This window comes from Budorcas taxicolor, chromosome 7 (genome assembly GCF_023091745.1).
Source record: "Budorcas taxicolor isolate Tak-1 chromosome 7, Takin1.1, whole genome shotgun sequence".
NCBI classification, from domain to species: Eukaryota; Metazoa; Chordata; class Mammalia; order Artiodactyla; family Bovidae; genus Budorcas; species Budorcas taxicolor.
This window is the reverse complement of record NC_068916.1, coordinates 16,200,054-16,223,003: the sequence shown is the minus strand read 5'-3', so window position 1 is coordinate 16,223,003 and position 22,950 is coordinate 16,200,054. Positions and strand designations below refer to the sequence as shown.

General features: G+C 44.9%; 1 protein-coding gene across 4 annotated transcripts in view; it reads left to right on the top strand.

Annotated features, from left to right (window-relative positions):
* INSR (insulin receptor) overlaps positions 1–22,950 on the top strand; it is a 147,607-nt gene that overhangs the window by 12,582 nt on the left and 112,075 nt on the right. For all 4 annotated transcript variants that reach the window (XM_052642523.1, XM_052642522.1, XM_052642521.1 and 1 more), the window contains exon 2: positions 8,669–9,220. In XM_052642523.1, the coding sequence (XP_052498483.1) occupies positions 8,669–9,220 (552 nt within the window). The remainder of the gene's footprint in view (positions 1–8,668; positions 9,221–22,950) is intronic.

Here is a 22,950-nt window from a genome sequence, read left to right as displayed (position 1 = left end):
ACCACTGAGTCACCAGGGAAGCCCTCCACTGAATATTTTGGGAAATGCTGTGTGATGACTAAGGACACAGGTGTGGGAATCCTCAGGACCTACGTGTGATGGACTGAATTTTGTCCCTCCCCGCAAACTCCCATGCTGAAGTCCCAACCCTCTAACATCTCAGAATGTGACTGTCTTTGGGGATTGGGTCTTTAAAGAGGCAATCAAGGTAAAATGAGATAACCAGCGTGGCCTCTAAGCTAATCAGTCATGTGCTCAGTCATGTCCTTCTCTTTGCGGCCCCATGGAGTTCGGCCAGCCAGGCTCCTCTGTCCATGGGATTTCCCAGGCAAGAACACTGGAGTGGGTTGCTGGTTCCTCCTGCAGGGGATCTTCCTGACCCAGGGATTGACTTCACATCTCCTGCACTGCAGGCAGGTTCTTTAGCGGTGAGCCACCTGGGAAGCCCATTTGCTGCTAAGACTGATGTCTTTATAAGAGATTAGGATGCAGACACACCCAGAGGGAAGAGCATGTGGGCCATCTACAAGCCAAGCAGAGAGGCTTCAGAAAGAATCAATTCTGTTGACGCCTTAATCTTGGACTTCTGGCCTCCAGAATTGGGAGAAAATAAATTCCTCTTGTTTAAGCCACCTGGTCTGTGGTTGTTTGTTAGGGATGGCGCAGTAGACTAATATGCTGGGTTTAAAGCCCAGCTCTGTCTCCTTCTGGCCTCGTGACCTTGAGGAGGACATGTTTCTTTCTGAGCCTCAGTTTCTTTCCTCTTTGCGGAAATCTGTCTTGGTGACAGTTTGCCTGTTGCCCAGACCCCAATCTTGTGCATCTCACACCTCAGGGTATTTACTGCCCTTTTGTGTCCAGCCATTTCCAGCAGAATCCATCTCACACACTTTCGTTGTTGTTGTTCAGTTGCCAAGTCGTGTTCAATTCTTTGAGACCCCACGGACTGTAGCACACCAGGCTTCCCTGTCCCTCACCATCTCCTGGAGTTCGCCCAAGTTCATGTCCATTGAATCGGTGATGACATCCAACCATCTCATCTCTGTCATCCCCTTTTCCTCCTGCCCTCGATCTTTCCCAGCATCAGGGTCTTTTCCAATGAGTCACCTCTGTGCAAGAGATGGACAAAGTATTGGAGCTTCAGCTTTAGCATCAGTGCTTCCAGTGTATATTCAGGGTGGACTTCCTTTAGGATTGACTGGTTGGATCTCCTTGCAGTCCAAGAGACTCTCAAGAGTCTTCTCCAGCACCACAATTCAAAAGCATCAATTCTTTGGCACTCAGCCTTCTTTATGGTCCAACTCTCATATCTATACATGACTACTGGAAAAACCATAGCGTTGACGATATAGACCTTTGTCAGCAAAGGGATGTCTCTGCTTTGTAATATGCTATCTAGGTTCTGGCTGAAGTCAGTTTTAAAAGCCAGTCTTAAAAGCAGGCAGGTGGAGACTCATAAGGGTATCTGGCACCTTGGTGTGCCCAAGTTCTAATTTCTGAAGGGAATAAATCTGGGAATTGGTTCCAAGTAGCTTGGAGTAAAGAACTGATAACATGTACATGGCTGGACGCGGGTTCTCCTCTATTCTTCCTACCCTTCATCACGTGGTTATCATCATTTATAGATGAGGAAACTGAGGCACACAGACATTAAATATATGACTCAGGATTATACTGTTGGCAGGTGCCCGTGCTGGAGTGGGAGGCCAGATCTGTTGGGTTTCTCTCTCTCTTTAAAAAAAATTATCTATTTATTTTTGGCTGCACCAGCTCTTAGCTGTGCCACACAGAATCTTCCATCTTTGTTGAGGCGCTCAGGATCTTTACTTGCAGCACGTGAACTCTCAGTTGCGTGTGTGGGATCTAGTTCCCTGATCGGGGATGGAACCCAGGCCCCCTGGATTGGGAGTGTGGAGTCTTGGCCACTGGACCGCTAGGGAAGTTCCCAGATCTGTTGGATTTCTAGTGTGCCCTGAAACTGTTGTGGGTGGTGGCCTGACACCTGAACCCAAGACTTGTTGGCCAGGACTCATGAATTTTGGAAGAAGCAGTGTTAAGACCGGAAAGAATGCAGAGAGGAACGTGTGGCCCCCGAAGAGGCCACCAGGGAGCATTTGAAGAATGTTTGAAGAATGTACAGGCTTGAAAGCAAAAAGTATAACTCTTAGCGCTGTAAAGAAGTTTCAGAATCTTCTAGACCTCTCCCTCCCAGATCCTCAGTACTTATTTGCTGTTTTCATGGTGAAGAGAAAACCAGGGAAGAGGGGACACTTTCCAAGATGGCTCTCATATCCGTCTTCTCTCCAGCTGCAAAATTCATAGATTCTTCTGGCCAAGAGGGGAACTTCAAGACTAGCACTGTCTGCTTTGATGGAAATAGTCTATAGTTGCACTATCCAATATGGTGGCCCTTATCCACATGGTGCTCTTGAAATTGTGGCCAAGCCAAATAGATTTTTACTTTAATAGTCTGTATAGTCAAAGCTATGGTTTTTCTGGTAGTGATGTATAGATGCGAGAGCTGGACCATGACGAGGGCTGAGTGCTGAAGAATGGATGCTTTTGAATTGTGGTGCTGGAGAAGACTCTTTAGAGTCCCTTAGACTGCAAGGAGATCCAACCAGTCAATCCTAAAGGAAATCAACCCTGAACATTCATTGGAAGGACTGATGCTGAAGCTCTAGTACTTTGGCCACCTGATGCGAAGAGCCAATTCATTGGAAAAGACCCTGATGCTGGGAAAGATTGAAGGCAAAAGAAGGGGGCGACAGAGGAAGAGATGGTTGGATGGCATCACTGACTCAATCGACATGAGTCTGGGAAAATTCAGGGAGATAGTGGAGGACAGGGAAGCCTATTGTGGTGCAGTCCACGGGGTCAAAAAGAGTCGGGTGTGACTTAGACTGAACAGCAACAAACTTTAATTCATTGAAACGCAAATGTGAAAAAAGGAAACATAAAGTCTTGTTTAGCTTTAGTTGATTGAAATGTCAGAAAATCAACACCTGATTCTGTTATTGAACAACTGTTTTTGGGAGGGGTACAAAGAACCCTACATTTTCGATGATTCGTTTTGTGGAACATGCATATCCTGATTGAGTATTTCTGATCAAAATTTAGCATCTAAATTGAGATATGTTGCAAGTGTATAATACACATGGCATTTGGGAAGCATAATGTGAAAAAAAATCTTGCAGTTCTTTTTTTTTTTTGTATTGCTTACCTGCAAAAGTGAAATTTTTGGATACATTGGATTAAGTATATTTAATTTCAGTGTTTCTTTTTTACTTTTTAAGAGAAAATTTAAAATTCTATTGTGTTTCTATCAGAAAAGGCTATTCTAGACCCTATACACCCTGGCGACCTACAGCAATGAGCTGTAGCTTGCTGTCACTCTTGACCTTCCAATGAAGTAGGCAGAACAGAATAATTCTTATTGCTGTTTGTATAGGTTTTAGTCCTGGTGTCACCTCCTCTGGGAAGCCCTCCTCGACTGTCCCAGGCTTAGTCAAGTAGCTTGTCTTTTTATGATTTCTTCTACCTTTGACGCTGTTCTTCATGAACTGAGATGTCTTCCTCAGTTATCCCTTCAGTTGATTTGAATAGTTAATAGCAACTAGAGTCTCTGAGACCCAGGGCAGCCTGTATCCTATTCTTTTAAGCACTTCCAGTCCCTGGAACAGTGGAAACAGGTTTTCAGCAGACAGGTGCTGCAGGAGTGAATGAAGAAAACCGTCTTTAGCAAGCTTCCTCTCTGTTGTCCTCGCACAGACATTGTTTCATTGTTTCCTTATTTAAGTCACATTTACCTGCTTCTTCATTAGGTATGTTTTTGAAAAAAACAGAGGTGGAGAGACTGTAGCATAGTTACAGCATAAACTTTGCCTTTAATTGCTGGGTTGAAATCTCAGTTACCCCTTACAACTCATTCTGCCTGAATCTTGACTTGCTCATCACAAAAATAGGCATGGACCATTTTGTTTATCTACTTCCTCTGGGATTAGTTCTAGAATTCATCAAGAGAGAACTTCCCTGGTGGTATAGTAGATAAGAATCCGCCTGCCAGTGCAGGGAACACAGGTTCGATCCCTGGTTTGGGAAGATTCCACATGCCCCAGGGCAACTAAGCTCGAGTGCCACAGTTACAGAGCCCCAGCTTTAGAGCCTCAGAGCCGCAACTACTGAGCCCGTGTGCCTAAGTCTGCGTCTGCAGCAACAGAAGCCACCGCGATGAGGAACCTGAGCATTGCAACTAGAGAGGAGCCCCTGCTCACCACAACCAGAAAAAGCCCGTGCCTAGCAATGAAGACGGAACGCAACCAAAACTTGAATAAATAATTTAAAAAAGAGAGAGAGAACGTGTCTGCCAGAACGTGACCAAGTGCTTCACATAGTGATTGTGTTAGCTGTCACCAGGACTGCCCTCCTCCCCTGATCCCCCTGGTCCTTCCCTATCTGTGTGTAGAGTGATGGTTAACCAGGTGCCACTTATTGAGGACCTGAAGCATCCTTCAGTTTCCCACCCAGAGGTCTTAAAAACCAGTGCAAGGTCCTACATATATTACTGGCACCACTTCTAACATCCTCTCGGTATTTTCTGTCCCCGCAGTAAATTGCTCTATTGTCTTATACGAATAGGGACGCATACGGCTTTAATGAGGAGAAGGAAATGGCAACCCTCTCCAGTATCCTTGCCTGGGAAATCTCATGGACAGAGGAGCCTGGTGGGCTGCAGTCCATGGGGTAGCAAAGAGCTGGACACGACTGAGCAGCAAACAACCACCACCACCGCTATGCTTTAATGACTTTGACTCAAGTCATTGGAGTCACTGGAGGTTAAAAAATAAAGCAATTCTTTGTTGTCCCGGGTGGTTATAGTCATTTAATTTTTAAACAACAACTTTATTGAGAGCTAATTAAATACCATACAATTCACCTGTTTAAAGTTTACCATTTAGAGGTTCTTCAAGGCAATGGCACCCCACTCCAGTGCTCTTGACTGGAAAATCCCATGGATGGAGGAGCCTGGTGGGCTGCAGTCCATGGGGTCGCTAAGAGTTGGATACAACTGAGCGACTTCACTTTCACCTTTTTACTTTCATGCATTGGAGAAGGAAATGGCAACCCACTCCAGTGTTCTTGCCCGGAAAATCTCATGGACGGAGGAGCCTGGTAGGCTGCAGTCCATGAGGTCGCTAAGAGTCGGACACGACTGAGCGACTTCACTTTCACTTTTCTCTTTCATCCATTGGAGAAGGAAATGCAACCCACTCCAGTGTTCTTGCCTGGAGAATCCCAGGGACGGGGGAGCCTGGTGGGCTGCCATCTGTGGGGTCGCACAGAGTCGAGCACGACTGAAGTGACTTAGCAGCAGTAGCATACATTAGCACATTCACCGAATTAGGCAACCACCACTATGATCAATTTAGAACATTTTCATCAGTCCTCCCAAAGAAACCCCATACTCTTTATCTGTCACTCCTCAGTTCCCTCTCTCGAACCCCTTGACACCACTAATCTACTTCCTATGGATTTGCCTCTTCTGGATATTTCGTGTAAAGGGAATCATTCCACATGTGGTCTTTTGTGACTGGCTTCTTTCACTGAGCATCCTGTTTTCAGGGTTCATCCCTTTTGTAGCTGGTGTCAGGGTTTCCTCCTCTGTTATTGTTGAATAAGCTTCCTCTGTATGGACATGCTACATTTCAGGGACATGTAATGTTGGCTTGTTTCTCCCTTGTTGGTTATCATAAACAATGCTATGGACATTTGTATACACATTTCTGATTGGACCTATGTTTTCATTTTACCTAGAAATGAAGTTTCTGGTTATATGGTAACTCTTTGCTTAATCTTTTGAGGGGCTACAAGACTATTTTCCACAACAGCAGCTGAGCCATTTTCCATTCCCCAGTAATGTACAGGGTTTTAATTTCTCCACTTCTGTGTCAACTATTGTTATTGTCTGTCTTATTGATTTTAGCCATCCTGGTGAGAGTGAAGTGGTATCTCACTGTGGTTTGGATTTACATTGCCCTCATCTTCAACAGCTGGTTAATCTTTGAATGCATGTTCATAACTGATTTTTCCCATACCTTGGGAAGGATGGTGTTTTTTTCTCTGCACCAATTTCACAAGTGTATGTGTATGTGTGTGCAGGTAACATAGAGTTATGAGGCTCAGGCTTGAGAAGCCCAGACCTGTGACCAAGTCTAAGCTGTACACTGCCAGATATAGTATAGGACACCAAGTTAAATTTGAATTTTATATAAACATTGAGTAAGTTTTAGGGATAAGTATGTCCCAAACATTGCATGAGACAGACTTACCTAAAAAAGTACTCCTTGCTTATCTGAAATTCAAATTTAACTGGGCTTTCTGCACTTTTTCCTAAATTTTTCATCAACTAACTTATGACTGTGCTGGGCCTTCATGACTGCTCGGGTTTTCCTCCAGCTGCGGTGAGTAGGGGCTGCTTGCTGGTTGCAGTTCAAGGGCTTCTCACTGCACTGGCTTCTCTTGTGGCGGAGCACAGGCCCTAGGGCGCTCAGGCTTCAGTAGTTGCAGTTCCTGGGCTCTAGAGAACAGGCTTAATAGTTGTGGCGCATGGGGGCTTAGCTGCCCCAAGGCATGTGGGATCTTCCTGTACCAGGGATGGAACCCGTGTCTCCTGCATTAGATGGCGGACTCTTTCCCGCTGAGCCACCAGGGAAGCCCTGTCCTTCATTTTTATTTGCTAAATCTGGCAACCTTGACTGTTACTGGTGGGTCGTATGTCCTTGGCTGATCGGCTTTGCCTCTCAGAGTTTTCTCATCTGTGGGGTGCAGATGGAGCCTGTTGGGAGGGATCAAGCTGCAGTACCTATCTAGACAGACCTCTGTACGTAGATGCTGTTGATGTAACTGAAGCTGGGAGCCTTAGACGAGGCTTGGGCGGCGTGACTATGTGGTGTTGGAACTGATATCCTAGTCCTCTCGAAGGTGTCTCCCAACCTCTGCCTGAGTGAGTGTGTGTGTTTTGGCAAGGAGAAGCTGTCTAAGGGATTCACATCTGATGAATGTTAACTCCAATATAAGGAACAGAGGAGGAGGGGAAGATCTAAATAAGTATATGGAGGAAAGGAAATCAGAGAAGCCTTCCTGGAGGAGGTGGCCTCTGAACTAGATCTTGAAGGATGATGAGCTAGATTTCACAGTAGGGAGCTAAGGTGTAAAGAACTTTGACAGCCAAGGGACTCAAGCTACTGTATTCAGAACAGTGGCCATTTGGTGCACATGTATATTTCCATTCATACTAACTAAAGTGAAATCAAATACTCAGCTCCTCAGTCTTACATAAACCACATTTCAAGTGCTTGACAACCACGAACGGCCGGTGGCTTCCATATGACCAGCACGTAGGTAGAACATCTCTATTGTTGCAGAAGTGCTGTCGGACTTTGTCAGAGTAAGGCAGGGGTCACCAGACTACCACCTCAAGGGAAAACACCAGCCCACAGCCTGCTTTTATAATAAAGGTTTATTGGAACACAGCCATAACCACTCCTGGTCTCTGGGCTGCTTTTGAGCTGTAACGACGGAGTGGAATAGTCTAAACAGAGACTGACCGCAAAGCAGAATGTATTTACTATCTGAGCCTTTATAGAAAATATTTGCCCACCCTGGTCTAGGGGGATGAAAGCGCAGAGCCTAGAGGTGACACTGTGATGCATTTGGGAGAAACAAACAATAACAAAATGGCTGACATTAATTGAGCACTCACTGTGTGCCAGCCACTGCTTGGGTGTCTGCATTATTTCATTCCCTTCTCTTAATAGTTCATGTTATGGGAGGGGGGAGGTTTGGAAGACCCTCTTGTAATTGGAGAGTAGTGGACAGGCCTGTTTTACATGGTGCTGGGGATGAAGGGGCAGAACCTTGAGAGCTGTGAGAGGGAAAGTACAGGGTGCTGGGGAGCCATAGCGTGTGTCAGAACAAGGGAGAGACCAACTGCAGAATAGGTGTCAGGGTGTTTGTACTGGGGAGATCAGACTCTCTGGGAAGCCCTTGACACACCTGGGTAAAAGGTAATTAGACTGTGGCTGCCTGCCAGGAGGGCAGGTTGGGAAGGAGAGTCAGGAAAATGAGAGAATTGACAAAACACAGCCAGGTCTCCTTGCCTCGTTTCTGATGTGGGCACCTTTATCCCCATAAATCCATTTCCTGAAGATGTTTCACATTGACTCACTGGGGGTGGCTCCCCTTTCCCCTTCTGCACCTGCTGCATTACTCAACCCCCTGTAATCCCAGTGTTTCCTTTGCATCATGTTTGATGTGATGGTTTTAAGGTTTCCAAACAGGTATCACCAAAGGAATTATTATTATTCAGGTTTTTTGTCTTTTGAGAGTAATTACTTAGGCATGGACACTTTACGGAGAAAACCACTGACGGGGTTTGGCTATAGAAGTTGTGGGGTTTAGTGCAGAATGAAATCTTGGGACCCCCTCACTCAAGAATGATTAAGGATTTCAAGATGGGTGAAAGAACATTAAGCCCAGGGCAAGGCCCTTCTGAGCAGGCGTGGGACCCAGGTCACATGGACATGTGGCTGCCCTGACACTCATTCTTATAAACCATCCATGGGATGTCTGCTTACCTGTCCTGCTCTCTGCTTGTTTGCACTTCCAGTGTGCCCCGGTATGGATATCCGAAATAATCTCACCCGGCTGCATGAGCTGGCCAACTGCTCGGTCATTGAAGGACATTTGCAGATTCTGTTGATGTTCAAAACGAGACCTGAGGACTTCCGAGACCTCAGTTTCCCCAAACTCATCATGATCACTGATTACTTGCTGCTCTTCCGGGTCTATGGGCTGGAGAGCCTGAAGGACTTGTTCCCCAACCTCACGGTCATCCGAGGCTCGCGCCTCTTCTTTAATTATGCACTGGTCATCTTTGAGATGGTTCACCTGAAGGAGCTTGGCCTCTACAACCTGATGAACATCACCCGGGGGTCTGTCCGCATCGAGAAGAACAATGAACTCTGCTACCTGGCCACCATCGACTGGTCTCGCATCCTGGATTCCGTGGAGGATAATTACATCGTGCTGAACAAAGACGACAATGAGGAGTGTGGGGACATTTGTCCAGGCACCGCCAAGGGCAAGACCAACTGCCCTGCCACTGTCATCAATGGGCAATTTGTGGAGCGGTGCTGGACACACAGCCACTGCCAGAAAGGTATGTCAGAGCTCTCTGGATTCTATACCATTTCTTGTGACTTAATTCATTAAAAAGATGCTGGAAGTGTTCACTAGCTCAGGTGGTGACAAACCTTGTTTTGCAAAGGCTCAGACAATAAATAAACTTTAAACTTTGCAGCCTATACAGTCTCTATTGCAACTACTCAACCCTGCTATTGGACTGAGGAAGCAGCCACCTGACAACAATGGGCAATGAATATACGGGCATGGCTGCGTTTCAATAAAACTTTATTTACAAAACCAAGTGGTGGGCCGGATTTTGCCAACACCTGAGCTTGCTGGTTGAATGTTCCTCTTGCTTGAGAGAGCAGATGAGTATGGATTTTGCTGTCGAAGAAAGGAAATCTATTTCTTGTCTGATTTAAAGTTGCTCATGGTAGGCATCTGGAGAAAGGAATGTGTAGAGGATAAAAACAAGGCAGCCATCCTTATTCCGCAATTACTGGGGCTATTTCCCGCTAGTGGCTCTGTTGTGTCTGGATTTACTTAACTTTCCCTGTCATTGGGTATTTAAATTATTTCTAGTTTTCACAAAGAGGGTTGAATATTTTGGTGTGGAAGCTTTATTGAGCATTTTTTCCCCCTTCAGGTTTTGGTTTTCCAGAAGTGAAATTTCTGGGTCAAAGTTTCTTGATATTGATTGCCAAATGGCTTTCCGGAAATGTTGTACCAACGGGCACTCCTCCTAGCACTGGCTGAGAGGGAACACCTTGGCTAGCTTGGAGTGTTGTTTGAAAAATCTTTCATAATTTACTGGAGGGAGGAGCTGGTGTGTTGTCATTGTTTCTATTTGCATTTCTTTGATTGCTATCAGGGTTGAACCTTTTAAAACATGTTTATTTATCATTTAGGTTTTTTCTTCCTGTTCATATCCTTTGTCCATTTATCTTTCAGTGCCTTAGTGGTTTTTGAAATATTAATCTGCGTGTGGTTTTCATAGCAAAGACTGTTAACTTTTTGCCAATTACATTTTCAGATGTTTTTGTTCGGTGATGAAAATACTCTGGCTGTCCGTTGCCAGAGAAGCTTAAAATGTTTACGGAGTTCAGACCTGCATTTTGCATGCATCTCATATTATTTTATGCTTAGAAAGAAAGGGACTTTCTAAGCATAAAATGAAAGTTTTTCTTCCTCCAAGTTTTCTATCTTAACTTTAATTATTATCATTAAAAAATTTGTCAAGGGTATCCATTTCCCCATAATTAATTAGTTGGGGGCTCAAGGCCATTTATTGCAGAAATTTACCCCTTCATCATTGATTTGGGGGTCTGTTTCTGAGTTTCTATAAATATGTCTGCCTTTCTACGTGCTGAAGTTATTACCGTTCTAACCCATGTGGTTTTATAATGTTTTGATATCCAAGCAGGCTAGTTCCCAACACAAACTTGTTGGTTGTTTATTGTTTTATTGACTCTTTCACATGCTGGGAAATTCCCTGGGAAGAATTAGCAAAGGTGAGATGGAGCCAGGAGAAAGTGAGTGGGTGGCTTAACGGTTGTATCACAGAAGATAAGGGAAGGGAGAAAGGAGGGTTTTCTCACCTGAGCGCAAAGCTATGGAGAAGCCACACAGCTATGGAGAAGTCAGACCTGAGTAGAATCCGTAGACTCAGCAGGGAGGGCTCCTTCAAGTTCCAGGAAGGAGTCATCATGCATGGAGATGTTGAATGGGACAAAACAGGAGGTGAGAGAGCAGATGCCTCTTTTTTGAGAGTTTGGCCAGTGAGGGGAGGGAGAATCTGGTGGTTTGTGGACGGAGGAGGGAACAATGGTTATTACATTGTGGCAGAATCTTGAGAACGTCGGTGGGTCAGGGACACAGAAGCCAAGCTGTGATCAAGAAGAAAGATCAAAACTGGGGTAAAGTCTTGGCAAAAGTAGAGGACCACCCATGGGTTTGGAATTTCACAGAACAGGGAGATTTCTGAGGTGGCAGTGGGGGTGAATAATCTGGGTGGGGGTAAATATCCTGACGAATTTGGAGGTAAGGGGGTTACCTTCTTTAATGGTGAGGGGAGGAGAGGCTGTGTAGGCCCTACCATGTTACAAAGACACACAGCTGCAACGGGAATTCTGTTATCCTTGTTTTAGAGACCAGAGAGGTTTTTAACCTGCCTAAGGCCACACAGCTAATAAAGGATGGCTGGAGTTTGCACCACATCTAAGATACAAAAATAGCATCTCTGTGTGTGTTTTGTGGGGGCAGGGGTGCCTGCTCTGTTTAGAGGTGGGGAGCTTACTAGTAACTGGGGCATTGGGGGGAAACAGTGAACACTTTTATCCCAATGCTCCGTTCTCCAAAATCAGTTTCTTATTTTTGCTCCATACTCACACGTCTTGAGACATAATTTAAGACATTCCTCTATGGATTTATTTCTGTACCCATTTTAGTCAAAATATCCAGGATGGTATTATCTGCAAAAATGTCCGTGATGTTTTGAGTTGGTTTTGTTTTTAATCTTGTGCTTTGGAGAACAAGGCTTGTTTTCCTACACTGGGGGTTTCATCACCAGAGAAGGCGTGGCTTTGCATGTAAGGTTGCAGCTGAGAAGTTGAGACCTGTGTCAGGTACTGGTTCCTGGCATATGAAATCAGTGTTTGCTCCCGGTTCATAATCCTGTGGTGGGGCCCTCTGTTAGTCACTAAGTTGTGTCTGACTCTTTGTAGCCTCGTGAGCTGCAGTATGCCAGCCATCCCCGTCCTCCACTATCTCCCAGAGTTTGCTCAAATTCAGTCAGTGATGCCATCCAGCCATCTCATCCTCTGTCACCTGCTTTTTCTTGCCCTTGACCTTTCCCAGCATCAGGATCTTTTCCAGTGAGTCGGCTCTTCACATAAGGTAGCCAAAGTATTGGAGCTTCAGCTTTAGCGTCAGTACTTCCAACGAATATTCAGGGTTGATTTCCATTAGGATTGACTGGTTTGATCTCCTTGCTGTCCAAGGGACTCTGAAGAGTCTTCTCCAGCACTACAGTCTGAAAGCATCAATTCTTTTGGCGTCAAGGAAGGCTTTGTCCTGTCCTGGTCACAGATGATAAGAAATGATTGGCTATTTGAAGCTACACTCTTGCCTATCCAGTACAACCCAGCTCTGGCTTTTTGCCCCTTCAATTTCTTTGATTGTGGTAAAATATATATAACATAACGTTTACCATCTTAACTGTTTAAAATGCACAGCTTGGTGACACTAAGGACAGTCAATTGTTGTGCAACCATCCCCACCATCCATCTCCAGAACTTTTGCATCTTGCCAAACTGGAACTCTGTCCTCATTAAATACTCACTCCCCCTCCCCTCCCCCAGCACCCTGCCCCTACCATCTACTCTCTGTCTCCGTGGATTTGACTTCTCTAGGGATCTCATATAAGTGGAATCATATAGTATTTGTCTTTTTTTTTTCACTTTTATTTTTATGTCTGGCTTACTTCATTGAATATAATGTTCTTGAGGTCATCCATGTTGTAGCAGGTGTCAGAATTTCTTTATTTTTAAGGGCTGAATAATATGCCGTTGTATGAATGGACCACATTTTGTTTATCCATTCATCAGTGGACATTTGGGTCATTTCCACCTTTTGGCTATTGTGAACAATGCTGCTATGAACATGGGCATACTTCTCTGGCTTTTAAAATGCTGATGTTACTTTGTTGCTGTGGCTTTAGAAGGCTTACCCAACACTGTGTGGGATTTCCCAAGGTAAAACAGACTGAAAGGAATCTGTAGAAGATACTCCTCCCACCCTGTCTTAGACAACAGATACAAACCTGTGAAAAGTACCATCAAGTCCTCAATTTCTTCTCCAACACCTCCTTGAGCCTTTTTCTTGCATGATTGTCAGGTTCTGGAAATCTTCAAGGTCTGTCAGCAGACCAGAAATCTAGAGAAAAGGATGGATTGCATCTTTTTCAGAGAGTCCTCCATAAAGGTCATTACTCCAGATCAGATGCGTAATTCGAAAACAAAGAGTTTAAGGTTTAGTTTTCTACTAAGGATCTGGAGTGTAGATATTCTGTGTTGCAATAATGACCCACCCATGTGTGTGGACAATCAGTTAAGCAGAGTGAATCATTATTTGTTCTCCTTTTTAACATTAATTCACATCCATAATTATTAGAAAACAGGAAATTAAGAGTGTTAGGATAATTGCATCTGTGAAAGCTAGAAAGAACCAGAAACTTTCAGGGATAGGAAAAAAAGTATACTTTTGGATAGCAAATTAACCTATCTCAAAATAAGACATAAAGAGGGGAAATTTTTTGATGGAGTTTTGAAATATCATAGGTACCACACTGATAAAAAGAAAATCCCTGGAAAATCAGATTTGCACTTTATGAAGCATGGATAGCTAATTTCATAGTGATTTTATGTATATATTCAAGTAGAACTAGAAAAAAAAACCTAAGAATTTGTAAAATACATTTTTAACTCAAAAGAAAAAAGACAGACCATTCCAGACACTGGGATGAAGGTGCTGGGTTGTCCTCTGGACCCAGTTTAAACATTCTCTACAATAGCTCCTTTTCCACCTGATCCCCAAACAATGATGGTTTGGGCAAAGAGAGAAAAGAAGGTTCTCAATGGTTAAAGTAAATTAAAAGGATAATCACTCTGGCATGTGTCTTGAGCTGCTTCCTCTCCATCACTCTGTCTACATATTTGGGGTGGAGATGCACACGGAGGTCAAATACAAGGAACTCTGAATGAGCGGTGTGGGTAGGGGTCTATGTAAGCTGGGTCACAAGCTGTGTTTATTGAGAGCCTACTGTGTGCCAGGTCGTGCGTTCCTTGGGGACACAGAAGTGACCAGCTCCTGTCCCCTTAGAGAGGACCTTCTGGTAGCAAATGCAGACATTGAACATGTGACTGAATGCAGTTGTGGGATGAGTGACAAGAGGGAGGATCTGTGGGTGAAAGCATGGGGTGAAGCTCTAGTCTTCCAGGTCAGAAAATCACTCCCTGCCCCCTACATGGATGGGTCATTAAGATCCCGAAAGTCAGACTTCCCTGGTGATCTAGTGGTCAAGAATCTGCCTGCCAATGCAGGAGACCACGGGTTCGATCCCTGGTCTGGGAAGATCCTGCATGGTGAGGAGCAGCTAAGCCTGTGCGCCGCAACTGCTGAGTCCTCGCTCTATACGGCCTGTGCTCTGCAAGAAAAGAAGCCGCTGCAGCGAGAAGCCCGTGAGGCACAGCTAGGGAACAGCCCCTGCTCGCCGCAACTAGAGAAAGCCTGAACACAGCAGTGAAGGCCCAGTGCAGCCAAAAATAAATAAATAAAATTATTTTAGAAAAGGAAATGGTTACCACCTAGAAGATGAATAAAAAGGGTTTTTAAAAAAGACCTCAAAGATTGGCCATGCTGGACCCATTTTCAAACAGTTACAGGAATTGTTCGGAGTCCTGTCCTGCCGTTCATGGTACATGAGCTGGACTAAACCTGTGCTTCCCCATCTGAAGAGTTTGAATAATTGTGGCATCTGCTTGTCAGGGTTGCAGTTTGGGGGGTTAAATGAAATGATACCTAGGGGTACACTTATCCCAGCACCTGGCACTTAGTGAATGTTCTGGAAGCTTCTCCTAGGTGCCATGAGTTCACAGCCTCTCTGGGCAGACCAGCCCCTGGGTGAGTGTCTGCCAAAGCTTGGCTCCATTTCTGATTTTGGTCTTGAGGCAGGCAGATGAAAACCCACTGTGAGAACTGGGTGCTTGGACCTACAGCCCCAGAGGGAAAATAATCTACTTGGTGCCTCAGCTTTGGGCTTTTGGGGAGACTAGAAACCATAGGACTTGCTTGGCCAGCTGCTCTAGCCAAACCCACTGGTATTTTTTTTTCCCCCCGGGAGGCCACGCCAGCTACTTGCTGCCAGTCAGAGGAGAGGATGAGTCTGGGGCATGCTGGGTACCAGGAAACTGGCTGGCAGCATAGAGACATCGGTAAGAAAGCAGGAAGGGGCAGGAGGCAGAGGGAGGTGAGTCTCTCAGACTCTGCATTTCCATCTGTTTCAGAGGGCTTCCCAGGTGGCGCTCGTGGTAAAGAACCCGCGTGCTGATGCAGGAGATGCAGGTTCCATCCCTGGGTTGGGAAGATCCCTTGGAGGAGGGCGTGGCAACCCGCTCCAGTATTCTGGCCTGGAGAATCCCATGGACAGAGGAGCCTGGCGGGCTACAGTTCCATGGGGTCGCACAGAGCTGTACACCACTGAAGTGACATAGTTGATGCTGAAGCTGAAACTCCAGTACTTTGGCCACCTCATGCAAAGAGTTGACTCATTGGAAAAGACTCTGATGCTGGGAGGGATTGGGGGCAGGAGGAGAAGGGGACGACAGAGGATGAGATGGCTGGATGACATCACTGACTCAATGGACGTGGGTTTGAGTGAATCCCGGGAGTTGGTGATGGACAGGGAGGCCTGTTGTGCTGCGATTCATGGGGTCACAAAGAGTCAGACACGACTGAGCGACTGAACTGAACTGAACTGAAGTGACATAGTGCGCATGCTGTGTTTCAGATTCTCTGAAGGTTAAGGTGCTCTGTTGATATTAAACACAACATTTTAAAATGCACACACTCACTCTTGAAGGGTTTGCTTTGAGGCAAGTGTCTGGACTTCAGGTTGAAAGTTTTCCCACTTCTTCCATTGTTTAACTTTGCCTCTGGCACTGTAATAATCAGAGTCTTCTTAGTGAGTTACTTTCTGCCAGACACTGTTGCTTTGCTTACAATATGGCAGCAAGCTCTTCGAATGATTTCTCCTTGCAGATGAGGTCCTGGGAGCGCCAGGAGGTGAAGCCACTTGTCCAGGGTCACATCACACGTAAGCAGTAGAGATGGGCTTTGATCCCCAAACCCAGGTATTCTGGCTCCAAATCTGAGCTCTTACCTGGGCTTACCTGTGCTCACTGTGGAAAGTTGGGGGAACTGCAGAGAACAAAGAAATCTGGGGTGGGGAGACACCCTAGAATTGGCCCTGCCAACATTCTGGCTGCCTTTTCCTATCACCCTTCCCATCTCATCATTTTTTCAAATTAATTTTTAATGGAGCAGCGTTGATTGACAATGTTGTGTTGGTTTCTGCGGTATAACAGAGTGCATCAGTTATACATATATTCCTTCTTCTGTAGGTTCGAGTCCCCTGTAGGTCATTACAGAGTATTGATTAGAGGTCCTTGTGCTATACAATAGGTCCTTTTTGGTTATCTGTGTTTTATATAATAATGTGTACATGTGTACACGTTAATCCCCATCTCCCAATTTATCCCTCCCCTGCTTTCCCCTTTGGTAATCATCAGTTTGTTTTCTCTATCTGTAACTCTTTCTGTTTTGTAAATAGATTCATTTGTACCATTTTTTTTAGATTTCACATATACGCAATATCATATAATATTTGTCTGACCTTTCACTCAGCATGAAGATCTCTAGGTCCATCCATGTTGCTGGAAATGGTATTATTACATTCTTTTTTATGGCTGAGTAATATTCCATTGTAGATAAGTCGCCACATTATTTACCCACTTCTTGTTGATTAACATTTGGATTGCTTCCATGTCTTGGCTATTGTAAGCAGTGCTGCTATAAACATCTGGGGACATGTCTCTTTTTGAATTATGATTTTTTCTGAATATATGCCCAGGAGTGGAATTGCTAGATCATATGGTAGCTCTATTTTTAGTATTTAAAGAAATCTCCATACTATTCTCCATTGTGTGGGCTCATGCTCAGTTGCTTTAGTCATGTCCGACTCTTTGTGATCCTATGAACTGTAGCATGCCAGGCTCCTCTGTCTATGGCATTCTCCAAGCAATAATACTGGAAGGGGAAGCTATTCCCTTCTCTGGGGGATCTTCCCGACCCAGGGATTGAACCCGGGTCTCTAGCATTGCAGATTCTTTACCATCTGAGCCACACAGGGCCTGTAGTGGCTGCCAATTTACATTCCCACCAGCCGTATAGGAAGATTCCCTTTTCTCCATGCCCTCCTTGGCATTTACTGGTTTGTAGAGTTTTTGAAAGTGAAAGTGAAAGTGAAGTCGTGTCCGACTCTTTGCGAGCCCATGGACTGTGGCCCACCAGGCTCTTCCGTCCGTGGGATTCTCCAGGCAAGAGTACGGAAGTGGGTTGCCATTTCCTTCTCCAGAAGATCTTCCCAACCCAGGGATCGAACCCAGGTCTCCCGCATTGCAGGCAGATACTTTACCATCTGAGCGACCAGGGAAGCTCACGCTAGTAAAGTAATGCTCAAAATTCTCCAAGCCAGGCTTCAGCAATATGTGAACCCCGAACTTCCAGATGTTCAAGCTGGATTTAGAAAAGGCAGAGGAACCAGAGATCAAATTGCCAACATCTGCTGGATCATCGAAAAAGCAAGAGAATTCCAGAAAAACATCTATTTATGCTTTATTGACTATGCCAAAGCCTTTGACTGTGTGGATAACAAGAAACTGTGGAAAATTCTGAAAGAGACGGGAATACCGACCACCTGACCTGCCTCTTGAGAAACCTATATGAAGGTCAGGAAGCAACAGTTTGAACTGGACATGGAACAACAGACTGGTTTCAAATAAGAAAAGGAGTATGTCAAGGCTGTATATTGTCACCCTGCTTATTTAACTTCTATGCAGAGTACATCCATCATGAGAATTGCTGGGCTGGAAGAAACACAAGCTGAAATCAAGATTGCTGGGAGAAATGTCAATAACCTCAGATATGCAGATGACACCACCCTTATGGCAGAAAGTGAAGAGGAACTAAAAAGTCTGTTGATGAAAGTGAAAGAGGAGAGTGAAAAAGTTGGCTTAACGCTCAACATTCAGAAAATGAAGATCATGGCATCTGGTCCCATCACTTCATGGGAGATAGATGGGGAAACCGTGGAAACAGTGTCAGACTTTATTTTTGGGGGCTCCAAAAGTGCTGCAGATGGTGACTGCAGCCATGAAATTAAAAGATGCTTGCTCCTTGGAAGAAAAGTTATGACCAACCTAGATAGCATATTGAAAAGCAGAGACATAACTTTGCCAACAAAGCTCTGTCTAGTCAAGGCTATGGTTTTTCCTGTGGTCACGTATGGATGCGAGAGTTGAACTGTGAAGAAAGCTGAGCACTGAAGAATTGATGCTTTTGAACTGTGGTGTTGGAGAAGACTCTTGAGAGTCCCTTGGACTGCAAGGAGATCCAACCAGTCCATTCTGAAGGAGATCAGTCCTGGGTGTTCACTGGAAGGACTGATGCTAAAGCTGAAACTCCAGTACTTTGGCCACCTCATGCAAAGAGTTGACTCATTGGAAAAGACTCTGATGCTGGGAGGGATTGAGGGCAGGAGGAGAAGGGGACGACAGAGGATGAGATGGCTGGATGGCATCACTGACTCGATGGACATGAGTTTGAGTGAACTCTGGGAGTTGATGATGGACAGGGAGGCCTGGCGTGCTGCAATTCATGGGGTCGCAAAGAGTCGGACACGACTGAGCGACTGAACTGAACTGAACTGAGCAGAGAGTTTTTGATGATGGCCATTCTGACTGATGTGAGGCAGTACCTCATTGTAGTTTTGATTTACATTTCTGTTGAGCATCTTTTCATGTGCCTCTTGGCCATTTGTATGTCTCTTTTCATCCCAAGTTAGCTGTCTCCTCCATCAGACTGAGTTCTCCTGAGTACAGGGACCGTGGCATTTATAGTTGTGTCCTTAGGACCAGTCATGTAGATAAACAATGACATCTTTGACCATTTATTACTAGCTAAGGCTTACTGAGCTCTTACAATGCACTAAGCTCTGTGCTAAGAATTTGACAGGCTGTGACTCATGGAATCTTTATGGTAGCCTATGAGAAGATGTTATTTCCATTTTGCAGAAAGGGGCACCCAGGCTTGGATAGTAATTAAGAAACTTATTCTAGAAGACTTTGCTGGGAAATGGTTTGATCTCAGACTTGTCTGGTCTAAAACCATTGACCAGACAGCAAACTATAACCCATGAGCCAAATTCTGTTCTCCAGCATTTTTGTGTGGCCCATGAGCTAAGAATGTTTTTTTCTACTTTAAAAACATTGAAGATACAGACATAGAAAACAGACTTATGGTTGCCAAGGCCAGGTGAGGGAGTGATCGATTGGGAGTTTGGGATTAGCAGATGCAAACTCATATATAGGATGGATAAACAACAGGGTCCTATTGTACAGCACAGGGAACCATATTCAGTGTCCTGTGATAAACCATAAAGGAAAAGAATATTAAAAAAAATGCATATGTAAACAGTCAGTTTACAGTATAGCAGAAAGTAACAGCATTGTAAATCAACTCTACTTCAATAAAAATACAAAGATTGAGGGGGAAATCTAAAGAGCAGTATTTTGTGAGAGGTGAAAATTATCTGCAATTAACGTTTCAGGGTCCCTAAATCAAGTTTCACTGGAATACAGTCATGCTTGGTCATTTATTCATTTATGTCTTGCCTGTGGCTCCTGTATGGACCAAAACTGTATGACTCTTTAAAGAAAAAAAAAAAAAGTACCATCATCTGTTCTTGGCTGTGCCCCTTATAAAAATGAGGAGGACCTTTCCAGGTACATGCTGTTTTCAGTGGAAGTTGGGACATCTTAGCATTAGGCCAAAGCAGTCCCTCTGTTCCTTGCGAGCACTGATGCGAGGGGGCTGGAAAGAATGGAATATCATCCTTGCCCCTCAGGAGCTCTCAGTGTGGCTGGGGAGTTAAAAGGCAGGAGCCAGTTAACCATTAAAGGTAGCCCAGTGAGCAGGAGATGTCACAAGGCAAGAGAGACTCCCCCCTTCCCCCCACGAGGTGAGTCATCAGACCAGTGATTCTAGACATGTTTGGTGCTGGGGCACCTGAAATCATGATGTTCTCTAGATAACACTTCAGAATGTTGATAAATTAAATTCCTTTGTGGCTATGCCATTCCAGTCCATGCAGAAAACAGAAAACTCTAATATGTACAAGATCTTGATAATAGTAACTAGAAAAAAGGCAACAGATCACGTAGTTCTGAGGCCATTTGAGTGTTTCATTTGTATTCATTCTGTTTGAAAATCTAGGAGAGAATTAAAAGCACTATACTGAAAGCACTATACTGAAAGCACTATACTGAAAGAGTTTTGTGGTCTTTGTAATTCCTTTATCACTGAGATGATCAGAATTTTTTAAGTAAACTCTTAATTTTGGAAATGATTGGGTTTTTGTATAACAGGAGAGAACAAGCATCCTAGGGAATATGGACTTCCTTGGTGGTCCAGTGGTTAAGAATCCACCTGTCAACGCAGGGGACATGGGTTTGATTCCTGGTCCAGGAAGATTCCACATGCAGCTAAGCCCGAGTGCCACAACTACGGAAGCCCCCATACCCTAGAGGCCATGCTCTGCAACAAGAAAAGCCATTTCAGTGAGAGGTCTGCACACCGCAATGAAGAGTAGCCCCCACTCACCACAACTAGAGAAAGCCCATATGCAGCAACAAAGACCCAGTGAAGCCAAAGATAAAATACATAAGTAAATAACATTGCATATATATATATATATATAAAGAGTTCTAGAGAGTTTGTTTTTGAGCCTCCCCTTCCTTCCCCAGTACGGATGATGATTTGCCACGGCATCCATAGAAGGAGAGAGATTATCCCAGGTTGGAATGGTTGAAAAGGTGTAATTTGGTTTGTGTGGCAAATGATGCTTGGAGGGTAAGAGGGAAGAGTGTTCTAGATGGATGGAAAGGCAATGACGAAAGCACAGAGGTCTTTAGGGCGAGAGTAAGGAGGCTGCTTATACTGTGAAGAGAGGCTTGTGCAATCGTGTGCTCTGAGTGCTAGAAGTTTCCCTGCAGGTATGGTGGAGAGATCACAGAGGTTACACTTGGGGCTACAATCAGGATGGGTTGTTTTTCACTGATATTGAGTAGACAGCTGTGCTGAGCTAGGCTTGCTACTGGGCCCCCACTGTCCTTGCTGAGTCTGGGAGAAAGTCACAGAAATAACAAGAAGGAGATAAGATACGTAGGCAGAAAGTGTTTCAGTAGGCTTGAAGCACTGGAGGAAGGTAGACCAGTTGACCACATAGTCACCTGGCATCTTGGGGACAGAATAGTCTGACAATTTATTAATGAAGATATAGGCCCACGGTTCTTACAAGTTCTTGCCTTCCTGTACGGGGGGCTTAGGGATACTCATTCAACTACCTTTTCACTTAAGAAATAAATTGACCCAGTCCTTTAGAAAAAGGTAGGGAGCAGCAGCAGCAGCAGAGTTAAGTAAATAACTATGGAAAGATGGCTGACTGTCTGGTAACGTGGTAACTGGTCTGACGAGTTTTTCTTTTTCTCCCACCTCCTTGATGAAATTTGTTGACCAGTTATTTCCCATCCTGTCCCCATACCCTTTTTCAGAATTAAAATCTCTTCTTTGTAGCTGAACACCTGAAACGCCCCACGGCTGTCCTGGGGACCTCAGCTCTGGTCAGGCTGGGAGCCCAGGTACTCCCTGTGGCCGGTACTTCTCTCTCTACACACTTGTGCCTCATAGAATGTTCCCTTTCCCAGTAAAAGAGAACTGATGTGGGTGGTGGGGTTTCAAAATTGTGTCCTTTATCTCCTCCTCCTTCTTTCTCTCCTCTGCCTCTCCTCCCCATTCTCCCCCTCAACCTCAGCTCTCCCGTCTCTTCATCTACCCCTGACCCAGTCCCTCACCTTCCCTTCTCCCTCTTCCTCTCTTAGTCTTGGGCTTAGAGTCTTTGCTTGGAGTAGGAAATGGCAACCCACTCCAGTGTTCTTGCCTGGGAAATCTCATGGACAGAGGAGCCTGGCATGATGCAGTTCATGGGGTCGCAAAGAGTCGGACATAACTCAGCAATTAAACAACAACAAGGAAACAAATAAAAAAGACTCGCTTTCCTTGGGCTCCTGTTGTCCATCATGGGTGGGATCATATGAGTAGCAGTAGATTGGGCTACTTTCCTTGGACTCCAGGTTTGGGAAATGGACTGAGATCTCCCAGCCCAAACTCAAGCCACAAGACATAGAAGCACAGGGTAAAGTGTGTTCATCGACTAGGCACTGTGGGGCACCTGGTAGATAAAGCCCATATTTGTTAAACGCCTGGAAGGTTTGGGGTAGAGGATCATTTGATCTTTGTGTTATGGAAGCTTTTTCAAACTGTATGTATTTATTTATTTGGCTGTGCTGGGTCTTGGTTGCAGCATTCGGGATCTTCCATTTTCACTGTGGCCTGTGGAATATTTAGTGGAAGCAAGTGAGATCTTTCAGTTGTGGTATGCAGGTGGCTCAGTGGTAAAGAATCCTTTTCCCAATGCAAGAGACTCAAGAGATGTAGGTTTGATTCCTGAGTTGGGAAGATCCCCTGGAGCAGGAAATGGCAACTTGTTCTAGTATTCTTGCCTGGAAAATCCCATGGGCAGAGGAGCCTGGTGGGCTACAGTCCATGGGGTCTCAAAGAGTCAGCCATGACTGAGTGGCAGAGCATGCACACAAGCAGCCTTATAATCCCCCCACCCTGGTTGAGCAGTAGTACTTTGCCAGCTACCCTGCCTCTGGAAGTCCTTCCGTGGTCCCCACTCTAGACACAGTCCCCCTTCTCCCTCCAGCCCCCAAATGCTCACTATCCTGTCTTTTCTACTAGTTATTTCTTTCTGTTTGATCACTTGAATGTGAATCTCTAGGCAATATAGTTTAGTCTCAACCATTAAAA